A 15,905-nucleotide genomic window follows, 5' to 3' on the forward strand; every position below is an offset into this window, starting at 1 on the left:
CATAAATAACAACTGCAAGGGCAACATTTTAGTATTTAATAGACATCAGAAAGACTTTAATTTATAAAGTGATTCCCCTAGAGGGAGGAAAAAAACAACTCATGACTCAGCAAAGTGTCAAAAAGTGGCTCTTCAGAATCAATACTGTGGTAATGAATAATTATAAGTAACATCGGTTTATTTCACTTTCTAAATATTTTAAACACGTTGTTATGAAGTCACAGGTTTTAAAATGTGTTTAAAAATAAAAACCTTGATTGCTGCTTTGCTCATTAATATCACAGAACAATTCTCTATGTTCAAGCAGCTAAAGAGATGGGGGAAGGGAGAGATGCATTATTTTGTAGTTATGTCAAAAAAAATTTGGTTTTTAGACTCTTTACCTTTGCAGCAGCACAGCGAACTGCCATGGATCTGTCTGTCAAACATGACCTTGCAGCTTTATAAATGTCTCTGTGACAAGGGGCTGCAGCAGCTCCAAGTCCATTTAAGATATTTTGCAAACTCAGCATAATCTCATAGCGACCTTGAGACTACCAAAAAGGAAAGAAAAGGAACAATTTTTCAAAGCTAAAAAACAATGATAGTTTGTTATATGTAAGACTTGGTTATGAGGAGACAAACTTCATATAAATAATAAAATTATTTTGGTCTTTGCCAAAAACTAAGAAAGGGCAGGCCTCAAGTTAGAAAGACTCATCTTCTTGAGTTCATATCTGGCCTCAGGCACATGAGTCCCTGGATAAATCACTTGACCCTATTCACCTCAGTTTTCCCATCTGTACAACGAGCTAGAGAAGGAAATGGCCAGTACCTCTGTCAAGAAAACCACAAATGGAGTCATGAAGAGTCAGACATGACTGAAAACTACTTAACAACCACAAAAAATAAGAACTAAGATATGTTTTCAACAGAATTTTTAAAAATTAAGTAACAAGAGGCAACTAGATGGGCACAATGGATAGAGCACTGGCCCTGGAGTCAGGAGAACCTGAGAGGTGTGACCTTGGGTAAATCACAACCCTGACTGCCTCCAAAACAAAATCTCTTAAAATAAATTTTTAAAAAGTAACAAAATAGACACAAGGTCTTTCTTTTCTAGAAACCTCATTAAAATACTTCAAATAGTCTAATAACCTCTGTATCCTAAAAGGCCAAAATAAGCTTACTACTATTGTCCTAAGAGACAGTGGATGACAAAAGAAAAAGAAAAAAGAATGGAAAATTGCCCCAGTTATCTCCTCCATTTCTTCAAATGTCAGAGGAATTTGTAGCTGATCCTAGAAGAAGGAACCACATGCACATATACGCATACACACATCCTGACTACATACTGTAAATACATACTTATGTATTTTATTGTTTTAAGAATGCATAATGCTGTCAATATAGGTCTATTTTCCAGCAATGCAGAATACAACTTCTCTGTAATTTAGCTAGTGGGCTTCAAGAGTATCTTTAACTAAAAAATTCATCAACCAAAATGAAGAAGCTCTGAACTTAGTCCTTGGACAGCAGCAGTCTCTCATCAGATTTCTAACTGAAATCTTGCCACCTTGCTACATCCTACTAGAGTTTGTGCTCTATTGGCATGACCTTTGAGATGTTGCGAAATATATATTCATGTGCCTACTACAAGCTGTGTATATTACGTACATGACATATTTAAATATATATGTAGAAAGATTTATATAAACTGTTATAACAAATTTTATAGCCTTTAAAGACCCACAAAGCCTCAAAAACATTGTTTTGCTATTCTTCATTTGAACTTGGGGCTTCTTACCTCTGCACTCTTCATAGCTTTAAGTATATTCCCCACTGTATCTATAAAGGTGTTACCCAATAGTCTCCCCAACTTCTTGTATAAAGAGCCCAGACACACCACAGCAGCACTGAAACAGGATAAAAATCAGATTCAAGAAATTATTACAAACATAGAAGGATAAATCTTACAACCAAGAGTTGACTGATATATCTTTTCTTAAGAGAAAAAAATGGGTTGTAATCTTTGGCAAAAATGAATTGCTATTTAATTTTGTTATGAAATCACTTGTTAAATTGCAGCATCTGATACTTAAATAGCAACAACAAATTATATGTTCAAAGACTAGGATTAGAATCAGTCACAATTTTGGAGCTACAAGGACCCTTAGATATTATCTAGTTCGATCTTCCCATTTCACAAATGAAGAACTCTATGATTTTTAAAAAGTATGCAACCAATTTTCAGTTACTACAAATTTCAGTTCTATGAACTTAGGTCTCTAAGGTCCCTTTCCTCTGGCATCATTATATAGTAGGAAAAGTAATAGACTAGAAATCAGGAGACCAGAATTTTAGTGCTGGCTCTGATACTACCTAACTGTATGATCTTGGGCAAGTCATAATCTCTCTGAGCCTCAGTTTATCCTATAACAGGAGTGGATTGGGATAGATTATCTTAAAATTACCTTCTAGCTCTAAAAATTACAAAAGCCTATGTTTAATTATGTCAAATAACTTTCTAGTACGCCATTTCTTAGGTAGTCAATCAAAATTGACCTTTAATGTAAACTGAAGGAAAAATAAGAAGTTGATGAGAACTTTATGTTATTCATAAAATCTGAGAGTTGTCTGGGAAACAATTCTATAATAAACTATATATTCTCCAATAACTACAAGAGCAAACAATTTAAAATAATTCTTCCACTTAAATAACAGCTCATAATTGCTCTGGTTGGGGGAAGAAGGGCAGGAATCAATGGAATGGGCTCCTTCCCCAAGAAATCAGCTGAGTATTTTCAATGCTATACAGACACCAAATCAAAATTTTATGTCATTCAAATACGTTAGACACAATATAAGAAAATAGCTCATTTTCTTAACTTTCAAATAAAGCCAATCAAATATTTAAGCAACTATTTTTTTTAAAACGGGAATGTAAATTTGAATTTGCATTTAGTTTTGAATTCATTCTTCAATCAAACAAATTTAGGCATTTCACAAAGCATGACACACACTATCACTCTGTTTTATATTGTTTAATATTCAACTTACAGTTTTGTGGGAAGATAACTTGGAGAATCATCTTTGCTACGAATTAGTTCATTACATTTGTCAATTGTTTGATAAACAGAAAATGTATCTCCAATACTATAAAGGATAGCTAGGTTCTCAGCAAGAAGCTTCCGGGTAGGTGGCCCTGGAGAACTATTTAATAGAGATACAAGCTGTTCAATAATCCTCTTCTGTTTCTCTCTTATGTCAGCCTACAAATGAATTTAACAAAAAACAATTCAAAGTCAATATAACAGTATGTAAACTTCTCATATTTTTCTTAATTGAGTATCTTTAGCTCACTATTTTTATATTAATAGCATTTTATTTTCTCCAATTACATGTAAAGATAGTTTTCAATATTCTTTCTTGTAAGATTTTGAGTTCCAAATTTTTCTCCCTCCCTCCGTACTTCCCCGTCCCCAAGACAGCAAGCAATATAATGTAGGTTAAACATGTACAATCACGTTAAACATATTTCCACGTTAGTCATGTTGTGAAAGAAGAATCAGAACAAAAGAGAAAAACTATGAGAAAGAAAAAACAAAAAACGGAAAATATTACGCTTCGATCTGCATTCAGACTCCATAGTTCTTTCTCTGGATGTGAACAGCATTTCTCATTGCGAGTCTTTGGGAACTGTCTTGGATCACTGTATTACTGACAAGAGCTAAGTCTAACGTATTGGATCACTGCACAATGTTACTATGTACAATGTTCTCCTGGTTCTGCTCACTTCACTCACTTCACATAAGTCTTCCCAGCTTTTTCTGAAATCCCCCTGCTCATCATTTCTTATAGCACAACAGTATTCAATTACATTCATATACCACAACTTGTTCAGTCATTCCCCAATTGATGGGCATCCCCCTCAATTTCTAATTCTTTGCCACCACAAAAAGAGCTGCTATAAATATTTTTGTACATGTGGGTGCTTTTCTCTTTTTTATGATCTTTTTGAGATAGAGACCTAGTAATGGTATTACTGGATCAAAGAGTATGCATAGTTTAATAGCCCTTTGGGCATAGTTTCAAGTTGCTCTCCAGAATGGTTGGATCAGTTCACAACTCCACCAACAATTATGCCCATACTCCTAAGAGATTCTCTCCTCAATCCCCCACATATACCCATAAGCATTTTCTGATACATTAGTTGACCATCACTCTTTGTGATCTGGTAATACATTGACTAAGGACCCCATTTTTGCTGAACAAGTCATTTTAAAGTTTGAGACGTACCACATATTCTTACTAGAATAATTTATTTACCATGAAGTCTATGTCTATTTTTTTCTTCCTCTGCTTATACCTGTGATATCAAAAATACTGTCAGTAGGGAAGGTCTTGTGTAGTTGCCTAAAGTATAGCTTCAAGGACACCAAAAGAAAGCTCACTACTTGCTAAGTGGAAGCTTGAAATTCTACAATTACATATTTATTCCCTTGGTTAAGGTATTTTATCTCTGGTCAAAATGTAGTAGTAGTTACAGTAGTTAGTTACAACAGCTGAAGTCTCAGCAGTCATTTATACCTTAATGTGAATTAACTTATTAGGTCCTTCCTAAGAAAAGAATTTGTTAAGGAGATTGGAGAGAAAAAATAGGGGGCAAAAAAGATAGTATCAAGGGGTAAAAGGACAAAAAAGAGGGAGACTGAGGCATAAGACTATTTCTACCTGTTGCAGACTCTGAATAAGGCTGAAAACAGTCTTCAGCAATCAGTCTGACTTCCTAACCACTTATTTTAGGAAATAATTTCGGTTATTTAGTTAGTTCAGTTCATATCTTTTGCATACTTTCTGTAATCTTGTTCCTCTTATGTTCTTTTGTGTTAAATATAAAAAAGCAGAAATTCTATATATACCTTAACATAATAAAGAGAGACTGCGGCATAAAGTTGTGAAATGGTCCACCATTCTGGAAAGTAATTTGGACGTATGCAAAAAGTCACTAAATTGTGACACAGAAATACTATTAACTAGGCATATACAGCAAAGAGATCAAAGAGGGGAAGGAGGGGGAAAAAAGAAAGAACTTACATGTACAAAAATGTTTATAGCAGTACTTCTTGTGGTGGCATAGAACTAGAAACTAAGGGACTACTTATCAACTGGGAAATACGTAAACTGTGGTATATCAATGTAATGAAATATCACTGTGCCAAACAAAATTATGAGAGACACAGGAAGCTTGGAAGGACTTGTATGTACTTATGAAGAATGAAGGGAGTAGAATCAGGAGAACAATTCATATACGACTATACCAATATAAAGGAAAACATTGGTCAGACTTAAAAACTCTGATCTGAACATCTCAGTGGTGCAATGACCAGTCCTGACTGGAAAAATCATCATGATTCCCATCTTTTGGCAGAGAAGTGATGGACTAGACATGCAAAACATGAGATAAAAGACATATGGTTTTAGACAAGGCCAATGTGAGAATTTGTTTAGTGAGATTATACTTACCTGGTCCGAGGGGAAGGAGAGGGGGAGGTTGTTTAGTAGAGGGAGGAGAGTTGGGTGGGAGGAAGAAAAGAAAAGAAAGTCAATAAAGTATTAAAAAAAAAAAAAACCAAAAGAGAGATGAAGGAAGATCAGAAGAGACTGGCAGGACGTGAAGGGGGAAGGGAGGCTGAGGGAAGCAATAAGCATCACTATGGTGCTCAGTAGGTGTGGGCGGTTGTACCAAACACTTGGCAAATATTATCTCATTTGATCCTCACAATAATCCTGCAAGGTAATTGCTATTATAATTCCCATTTTTCATTTGAGGAAACTAAGGCAAACAGGATAAGGGACTTTCCCAAGTTTACATAGCTAGGGAGTCTAAGGCTGGATCTGAACTCAGATATTCAGCCCCAGAGCTCTACCTCTTTCACCTAGCTGCCTCTAGTAAAAGAAACTATGATGTTAAGATATACCCCCAAAACACCTAAGCTGAGATTCAGGGTGACAAATGCAGTCTTTTTTATGTTCTCCTTTTTAAAGGAAAATGTTCATGTCTGTCAAATTCATAATAATAAAAAGGGAAATTTAAAAAAAAACTATAGACTAATATTATTAATGAATACCAACATTAAAAATACTAATAATACTTACAAGTAATATATAGCAGTATATCAAAAGAGATTTCCATTGTGACCAAGTATGATTTATGAGTGGAATGCAATAGGATGGGTTTAATATTAGGAAAAACAATTAATATAAGTCTTACTGACAAGAAAAAAAATAAAGGCACAATCACATTATTTCATGCTGAGAAAGCCTTTGATAAAATATAAAGCTCTTACTTAAATGCCAAAAATATTTTATAATATACAAAAATAAGAAAGAAATACCAGAAGCATTCCTATTAAAATATTCTGCACTATGCATTTACCAAAGTGTCTTTGTAATAAGACTTTTGGGGTAATTTAAGAGATACAAGTCATAAATGATATCAAATTTTTTTGATCAAATTTTAAAATTCTGGTTTATTCCTTTCTATATTTTCATATGACAAACCATCTACTAATTATAATATAAAAATGAATTTCTTTTCCTGGCAGAAAAATATGACTATATCATCACAAAGAGTTTTAATAGAGTCTATCTTCTTAATAGTACTATAAGACATATTCAGAGCTATAACCACTCAGAGAAATATGTAGTTGGATGATGCCCTGGCACCACTAGGAAGTCATTCCCTTTCCAGTCAGCCCACTAGATACTTATATTATTAATATAAAAATCCTAACAAGTAGCCTTGTTTATAAATTTACATGACCATGAGTTAACAGTACGAAAATCAAGAAAAGACTAGCTAGAAACGTCAAAAAAAATAACTATTTTCTTAATTTTTACATACCCTGTTGGTTGCTAGTAAAAGCTTCTCTAAAAACTTCAACCATTCAAAAACAAACTCTGCCTTCTGAACTTCTCCAAGTTGATTATATGCTTCTTCATTCAGTAATAAGCTGTGAGCCAGTTCCATTCCTTGCAATTAATCTCCTCCTTTATAAACCACAGTTGAAAACTTGTAGAGGGATAGGCAGGATTTTTCTCATTAAAATTCAATTAGTAGACTTAAATGCAAGTCTCTGTAGTAAAAGAAAATAATGCATTTTAAGGGGGGAAGAAAGCATAACTTAGGTTTATGTGAATAATGAACATTTTTAAGAGGGCAGAAAGAGTTTAATGTATACAACTTTTAAAGTGGAAACCTAAAATTGTGAAAATCACAAGTAATTTAATTTATGACTGTTAATAACTGATCAATCAATAAACATTTAGTAAGTGCCTACTATGTACCAGGCACTGTGCTAACTGCTGAAGATACAGAGGCAAAAAGACGGTCTCTATCTTTAAGAAGCTCAAAATATAATAGGAGAAAACAAATATATACATACAAGCTATATATATGAAAAACAGGAAAAAATTAGCTATGTCTGAGAAAATCTCAAGAACTATCAGGACGTGGCCAAACTGGGCCCAAAACAAGTTACCCTTTCTAGAGGTTATCATGCCTGCTGAAGAGACATTTTTCCCTTCTGCAACAGTAATACCATGATGTAAAATGATCTATCAAGCAGTAAAATGGGTAATACAATGCAATAATAAATAATTTAGTACAAAGTTTGACATCACAGGCATGGCAGAATATTATCTTGAATACCATAAATATATTCTGTAACTCATGTGCAGAGGAGTAATTAATCACTAATTACTGATACACTATATGCAATATAAATGTATCGAAAGCTCATACACACCTACATAAGTACTAACAATGTTTTAAAAAATAAGTCATACAATTTTACAAATGAAGATGAACATGCTCTTAGAAATCACTGTTTACTTCAAATCTTATTTCTGAAAAGATATATATACATACAACTAATATGTGTATATATATATGCATATATACTTGTATACAGTATGTATCTGTGCGTGTACACACATGTAGAGGAAAGAGAAAGAGAGAGAGACAGACAGACAGAGTCAATGCCATCCATTTTATTTTTAATATAACCTTGACTTGTACATCAGTCATGAGGCATCAAGCATTCACGGGGAATACCAGAGAAATAGTTTCACCTTTGCTATTTGGGAGCAAAAGGTTTCTTGAATTCTGCTGTTTAGTTACACGTATCTCTGCCTAGAACCCTTATCATTCTGATCTAATGCATAATTTCTGTTCCTCATAAATGGCTATGCAAAAACTTCTGTAAAAAAGCCTCAGCTTTTGCCTATTTCAAAGACCCCAATCTTGGGGTTTGTATCTACAAACCACCATAATCCTGTGTTATTTGAAAAGAGTCCATATACTGAAATGTCCAATGGAAAAATAAGTACAAATACAATTTCTAATATATAAAGAATAATGATAGGATTGAAGAGAGGCATTTCTCTTTTTTTGCTATTTGTTAACTTAGATATTTTGTTTTAATAAACGCACACTTGATACAATACCAAAACAAACCCATTTACAAAGTACATTCATCCAGAGAAAGGATGGATACTTTACATATGACAGTACAGTACTAACACTGAATACTATATCTGATCAGATGCGTTGCCTCCATCATTTGCTTTGTTTACACTGTGGTAGTCGTTGTCCTTTCAGTTCGGCTTTCTTCACTTTGAATCCTTTCCTCTATGTCTTCTCCAGTAGTTTAAGTACTTAGGTTCACTGAATACTAGATTATTACGTACATTTGTTACTAAGTTTTGATTTCACCCATCTGCTTTTCAACTTCTAATCTAGTGCCTCCATAATGCTTCATTACAACTTAGAGGGCAACCCTGGGATCTTGAAGGTTAGGTCAGCAGACTGCAATCTATGGAAGGTTCTACCACGTTGGAAATACTTTTATGGCACTTTTAAGAAACCAAGTCTAACCCCCCTCCAAAGAAACAAACAAACAAACCAACAAAAAGAAACCGAGTTTATTTTCTTAGAATCTACCTGATGATTTTTTTTTGGCCATGGCAAAAGTCCTGGGTAGCTACCCTCTACATCAGGAGTGACAGTGCCAAAGTGGCAGAAAGGGAGCAAAAGATGCTGAGAATTACAATTTTCAGACTGACTAAAAATTTCAATTTGATTCTTGGTACTCTAATGTGAGATACCTGTCCAATGACCAATGAGTGGACATATCGCTAGCTGTGCTGAACCATATGAACCTTGACACTCTTCTTATAAAGGAAACTGGAAAAATTAAGTTGCAGCTAAATGGGAAGATGTTTCACAGGAGGAATTGGCAGAGTAGGTTGTATTATATCATATGCCCAGAGGCTACGAGAAATATTATTTGATAGGAAATTTGGATACTATGTATTTCCATACTGCTGATAAACATTTGTAAAAAGATCCTCATGACAATATGATGATCTTTGCATGCTGATGACTGCAGCTTATCCACGAAAGAAAAAGCACACTAAAGACAGGAAAAGGAGCCAGCCTGGGAAACGTATATTAAGGAGATCAACACAGTGCTGGAGAAGCTGCAAGAGCATTAAGGCACCAATACAAAAGGTATTTGAAGAAGATAATAATGGCATGGAAAGAGATATCGGACATTAATATTAAAGAAAGGGTAAAAGGAAACATCTCTATGAAAGTCATCTATGCAGGAATCGAGGGCATCCTCAATGAAGACATGAGTAGGAAATAAGGAGGCTTTTGACAAGTGATATTCAACAATGGACAAAAACTTTACCATATCACAAATAACTGAAGGGATAGGGTTAAGCATAAGGATAGGGACAGATTGTACTTCTCATTTCATCAGTATAAGAAGCTCCCCACTGAAGAAATTCTCTTTACCAACCCAAGTTGGCTCCTTCTCTGGTAACTTAAAGTCTGAGAGTTACCTAGAGTCCTGAGAGGTTAAGTGATTTGCCTAGGGTCACAGACAATATATATCAGAGGCAAAAATGAAAGCCAGTCTTTTTAGTTTTGATTACAGCACATTACTTTTAAATAAATGAAAGCTGGAAAAATTGAATATACCACTGTGCTTACTGTTTGTTAATTACTAAAAAGCATTTAATTTGGTAGAAGAAAATCCTGCCTTACAGGATTTCATCAATACATTAAGATCATTCAGGATTCTTTGGAAGATATAACAACTAGAATAACTCTTATTAGATGACCTTCTGAAAATAAACATCAAGTAAAGCATAAAAGAGGGAGATATTTGCCCACCAATGGTATTAACCAGAGTATGGGTCAATGAGGAATTCTCTATAAATATGCTCAACATCATGAACACTGTGTTGATTGTATCAATCCCCAAGATACTGCACAGCCTTTTGAAAGAAATCTGTAATAACTCAAAGGAGTTTAGCCTTTCCATCTACACAGGAAAGACCAAGTGGATGAAGAATACCTATTGCTCAAATTTCAACATGCATTTGGACGGCCACCCTATTTGTCTGATAGTATGTGTATCTGGAACAATAGCCCAAGACATTGAGCTGGGCTAAGAGTTGAAAAGGAGGAGGAAAACTGAGTTGCTTTGGGGAAACTGTAAAGCCCATTAATTAACCCCCAAACTTCTTTGAAAGCAAAGGCCAATCTTTTCAATGGTAACAATTTATACTGGTATTGCTACATAGCAACAAAATATTGAACAACATTGCCTTTGAAGAACTAAAAGTACTGCACAGAGGGCAATGGAGAAGTTCCTGATGGGTGTAATCAATGAGGAACTCCATAATAAAACAAGTCCCACGAGATAAGCAAGCATAGGTATGTTGCAATCTGTATCATTAGAGAGGATTCCCAAATTCATGAGATCACAAAGCCATTTGCGTATTTGAGAACATCTTTACAACTCTGCTATAATAAGATGATCCTGAGTTCCCAAAGGCCAAGTCAATGAAGCACAAGTCTGAGAGGTCCCACACCAAGCTGAAAATAGTCCTAAACATACAGTGAATTTTTTTGTGAAGACTAGTCTAGCTAATCCAGAAAGGCTCATCACCAGTAGGCTGGCTATTTGGATGACGAATTCTTTGACTATGGCAAACAATGAAATAAAGAAAAATACAAAATGACCCTTCGTGGTGGAGTGGTTGAAAACAGAGCAAAGATGCTAAGAATCACAGAGATTTTAGACTACCTGTAAATGTTAATTTAGCTATATGAGATCCTTTCCCATTGCCCAACCAGTAAAGATACTACTGGAAGAACTGAATGGTATCAATCTTACATCTTAGCTATAATTTGAATCAGGGGAAAGAAGGAAGAAACAGTGAAATCAAAGGATGGCTCACATGTTCTAGGAAAGGCAAATAAAGGTACTGATAGAATTGGCTTCATTGTAGTACCCCAAAGACAATAACATAATTTCAAGGGACATCTGGTGATGTCACATTGAAACATTTATAAGTACTTGCAAAATGTCCACTTCAAAAATAGCTGCATAGTTTATAAGCCAATATCTATTGCAGAAGATGAAATAGAAAAATTATAATAAGAAGGTGACAAGACTTTCCAAACTAAAGAAAACTAGACTGACATTTAGCAACTTCCATTCAAAGATGGAAAGGTGAGGATAGCCAAAAATATATTGGCAAACATGGCTCAGGAACAAGAAAGGGAGGTTAAAGATTTGTGGATTACAATGAAGCTTCATGCTCATTTATCATCATATGGTGAGCACCAGAGAACATTGCAAAAATGAAATTTATTATATTTTAAACAAACAAGAAATAGTTCATTCAGTAATTAGAAATTAGAAAAATATATGGCAAGCAATTAAAATGACTGAAACCTGACCTGATCAAACAAGTTATTGAGGATAAAAAATGAGATACGGATGGGAAAAGTGTACAACAACCATTTCAGACAGAAATTTAACCAGTGTAAATCAACTACCATAACAAGGAAGCCAAAAGAGCCTCCAAAGTGCCTTGGTCAGCAAACACTTATGAAGAGATATGGTAAGCAACCAGTTTAAAGTATAAATTCTTTATAGAATCTAATGGAAGAAAGATTAAAAGCAACTGCCTTATAAAATAGAAGAGAAGCAATAGAGCATAAAACCAGTTTTAAGAAAGCTTGGTGAGACAATTCCAAAGGACTCATGATGAAAAAAGCTATCTACCTCCAGAGAGAGAACGGATGATCTCAGAATGTAGACTGAAGCATACTTTTTTTAAATCTATTTTTACTGATTTATTTTAGTTGTGTTTTCTTTTGTAACATGGCTAATATGAAAATGTTTTGCATGACTTCACATGTATAATCAATATAAAACTGCTTGTTTTTCAAGGAGGGGGGAGGAGAGGGAAGGAGGGACAGAATTTGGAACTTGAAGTTTAAAAAAAACTGAATTTTTTTTACAAGTAATTAGAAAATATTTAACAAAATAAAAATAATTTTTAAAAAAAGAAAGCTTGGTGAATCACCCAAAAAGGCAAAGTCATGTCATCAAGGGTATTTAAGAATGAAATTGGAAAGAGAATAGGTGAAGTCAGAGGAAAAGGAGGGCTAAGGAACAGGGGCTCGAAAAAAGAACAGAAGGCCGGAAGAAATCAGACATATAAGGTAACTTTGAAACTTACATACTAAATTTATTACATACTTTAAAAGAAAAGTAAGCTCTTCATTGGTGATATAGAATTTAATTAGAAACAGGGCAACTAAACCACATATAAGGGTACACGCAGACCGTTTGGTTGGGGACGTTGGACACCTCTGCTCTACATGTTAAATATTCACAATTTCACATATAATCCTTTCCCTCTGCCTACAATGTACGTGGAAATGCTTATTTTATTTCATATTTGTCAAGTTCAGAATTTTTTTTTTCTAATTAAAGTGGCCATCCCTTGACTCACTTCTTAAAGAGGCCTATTCACTGAAAAGGCATTACCTCACTCTAAGTGAGTACATGAAAAGGACTTGGCCTAAAAGGGCCAGGGTCTCCTAACGCATCCTGCGCCATCTCCAGTCATCCTGGTGACTACCATCAGACCACTGGACTTCGATGGCTGTGGAGGAGAAAGTGAGGCTGGTGACCTTGCACAGACTGCCCTCACTCAAATCAAAGTCAGCTGCAAGTCATGGCATCATTTCCCTAACGTCATGGTCCTCCTTGAAAGCGAAGGATAAACGCAACAACAACAAAGAAGCGCTGCCCTATAGCGCATGGCAACCTGACACAGCAGATAGAGCTCTAGCCGGGGAGGCACGTAACATGGGCTGGTCCTTGCTCTGCTACAACATAGAGCATATTTTCAAGACTTCACGATAGTGCATCAGTTTCCTCATTTGTAAAATCAAGAGGCTGGACTAAGGCATCAAGAAGATCCCTTCTATCTGTAAACCCCATATTCAACTTAAGTATGTTAGGTGACCATAAAAATCCATCTACAATTACACTGTTTCATTATCAATTCACAGATGAGCACTTAGTGTCTAGTTTTCTTCCTTTGTTGTAGAATTACAAACACTAAGCTTGACCCTAGAGGAGAGATGAGAAAATGCACCTTCCTCTTTTCTTTGGAGAGGTGGAGGACTATGGGTGTGAAGTATTTCATATACTACTGGACTTAAATGATAAGTTGGTTAACTTTGCTGGGGTGCTTTTTTGGATCCCCTTTCTTGTTTATTCTTTGGTAAAAAAGACTGCTTCCTGATTAGGGCAAGGTTAAACGAAGGTGATGAAAATCAAAAGATATCCAAGAAAAAAAGGAAGAAAAGAAAAAATCAGCAAGATGTTTATAATCAACTTTTTTTTTTTACCATCAGGGAAAGTAGAGCAGACACACTTGCAGGCTAAAAATAATTCCAGATGTGATTATAGAGAAAGTACAAATGGCTTTAAAGAGAACAAGAGAGCAGCTGAATTAGACCAAATGTACACAAGAAGATACATGCTGGAGATAACAATTGTGAAGGGTTTGAGGGATCTAAACACAAAGCATCTGAAAGAGCAGAAAGATACCAAAGGTATAGAAAAAATCTTGGACTTTCTTAATACTAAAAAGCATGAACAGTGAGAATAACAACACCTACAGATTTGTATGCCTATTTGCCTCTTTATATAAAATTTTGCTAAGAATCATCTACACACCATAAGAATCCTTGAGGGAAGTATTAGTAGAAAACAGACAGGCTTTAGCAAGTAACATTCCACAGATGACCACATTTTTGCCATCCACAACTGACTGAAAGATGTACAAATGTGAGATCTCACTAGGCATGTTGTTTACTGTCTGTAAAAGGCATTTGATTTAATAGAATAAAATTCTTTCTCAAAGGCCCTCTTTCATAAGTTGTTTTCCCCTCCATACACCAAAATTATTCAAGATTCCTTAAAAAGATATAATAAAGACCTAGTTTAAAGACCTACTGATCATTAGTTTAAAAAGAAAGTGGGGTATGTTCACCAAAGGTTTTTGCCAATTTTGTAGAGGAGGATCCAATAGAAAGTCCAAGGAGAAATTCCTATGTTTGATTGAGTTTCTTCAGATTCTCCAATTTGTGGATGACATCATGCTGGTTGCATCAAACCTTGGAACATTCAGGATCTCCTAGATAAGATCCATAACCATTAAAAAAAATGGCATAACCTCCCTGCCATAATTTTTATTTGACTTTTTAAAAATATAGTCTGAAATTAGACCAATTAGATATTCATTTGAGTTAAGCAGCCCTTTGAAAATAAAATGTAAATACTTTTGGATGAAGATTTTTCAAACTATCAAACCTTCAGTATTAAAAGGCTTAATTAGGTTTCAGGGTGGGTGAGCTGTGGTCCCAGTAGAACAGTAGTAACACTGAATGAGTCAGAGAAACAGAAGTGACACTGAGTGAGTCAGAGAAAGAAGCATATGGATACTGGGTAGCTAGGGGTTTGGGCTGGAAAGAGTATGAGGCAAGAAGCTGGATAAAAGAGAGGTAAGGGGATTTCAAGAGACAAACTTTCATATTTCTCAAAATTCTCTTTAAGCTTTGCTCCATATTCAGGAAAGGAGAAGAAGCCCTAAGTTGGGAAGACCTTAGTTACTGTTCAATCTAACTTTCTACAAAAAAGGGGATCTACTTTACGATATCCCAGAATGGTTATCCAGTTTACTTAAAAATTCTAGTAAAGTCACTACCTTGCCATTTCTGGAAAGATCTAGTTGTTAGAAAATTCCTTACTAGACTGAGATAAACTCTTATTTTCCACTAATTTCCACCCTATTTCCGATGGTCCTATTTCCGATGTCTGCAGCCGCAAAGAATAAATCTAAGCACTCTTACATGTGACTCTTATACATCCTTTAAATATCTAGTATGGAATAGAGTCAGAACTGGAAGGGAATTTGCAAAGTAACTAGCCAAACTGAGTCATTTTATACATGTGGAAACTGAGGTTCAGAGAAGTAAAGTCATCTACCCAAGGTCACGGAGCAGGTAAGGTTTGGTCCAGCAGCATTAAAACTCAGGTAGTTTTCTAATATACCAAGCTACCTCTCAGGCATTTTCTCACCTATCTCTCCTCTTTTTCAGCTAAATATACTCAATTCCTTCAAACATTCCTTAACTAAAATTATTTGAAAGAAGACCATGCATCTTCCATCTCCTGCTGTGCCTGTTCCCTGAGGGAAGACTGCTAGAGGCCAGAGGAGCAACCTGTGCTGTGGAAGGCAACTTCCATCTCCTGTCACCAGACCCATTTCCCAACCAGGATGTGGAGAACCTCCTCCATGCAAAAAGTAACCTTCCCTTTGACCTCCTGCCTTCCATCTCCTGCTGTGCCTATTCCTTAAGGAAAGAGGCAAAGGAAAGTCAGTGGAGAATAGGACTTCAATCTCCTGCTGCACAGTTCCCTGCGCAATCCTCAACCTTCAGAGGAAAGAGGAATAGTGAAATGAGGCCTCTC

At 35.3% G+C, this 15,905-nt stretch overlaps 1 protein-coding gene across 1 annotated transcript in view; it reads right to left on the reverse strand.

The window, feature by feature from the left end:
- The window catches only part of HEATR5A (HEAT repeat containing 5A), a 182,524-nt gene that overhangs the window by 142,435 nt on the left and 24,184 nt on the right, over positions 1 to 15,905 (reverse strand). Inside the window, exons 2-5 of the mRNA XM_036734739.1 lie at positions 6,887 to 7,118; positions 3,040 to 3,251; positions 1,787 to 1,895; positions 384 to 533 (exon numbers count right to left, since the gene is read on the reverse strand). Of these exons, the coding sequence (XP_036590634.1) occupies positions 384 to 533; positions 1,787 to 1,895; positions 3,040 to 3,251; positions 6,887 to 7,012 (597 nt within the window). The 5' untranslated portion in view covers positions 7,013 to 7,118. The remainder of the gene's footprint in view (positions 1 to 383; positions 534 to 1,786; positions 1,896 to 3,039; positions 3,252 to 6,886; positions 7,119 to 15,905) is intronic.

The sequence above is a fragment of the Trichosurus vulpecula genome, chromosome 8, assembly GCF_011100635.1.
Source record: "Trichosurus vulpecula isolate mTriVul1 chromosome 8, mTriVul1.pri, whole genome shotgun sequence".
NCBI classification, from domain to species: Eukaryota; Metazoa; Chordata; class Mammalia; order Diprotodontia; family Phalangeridae; genus Trichosurus; species Trichosurus vulpecula.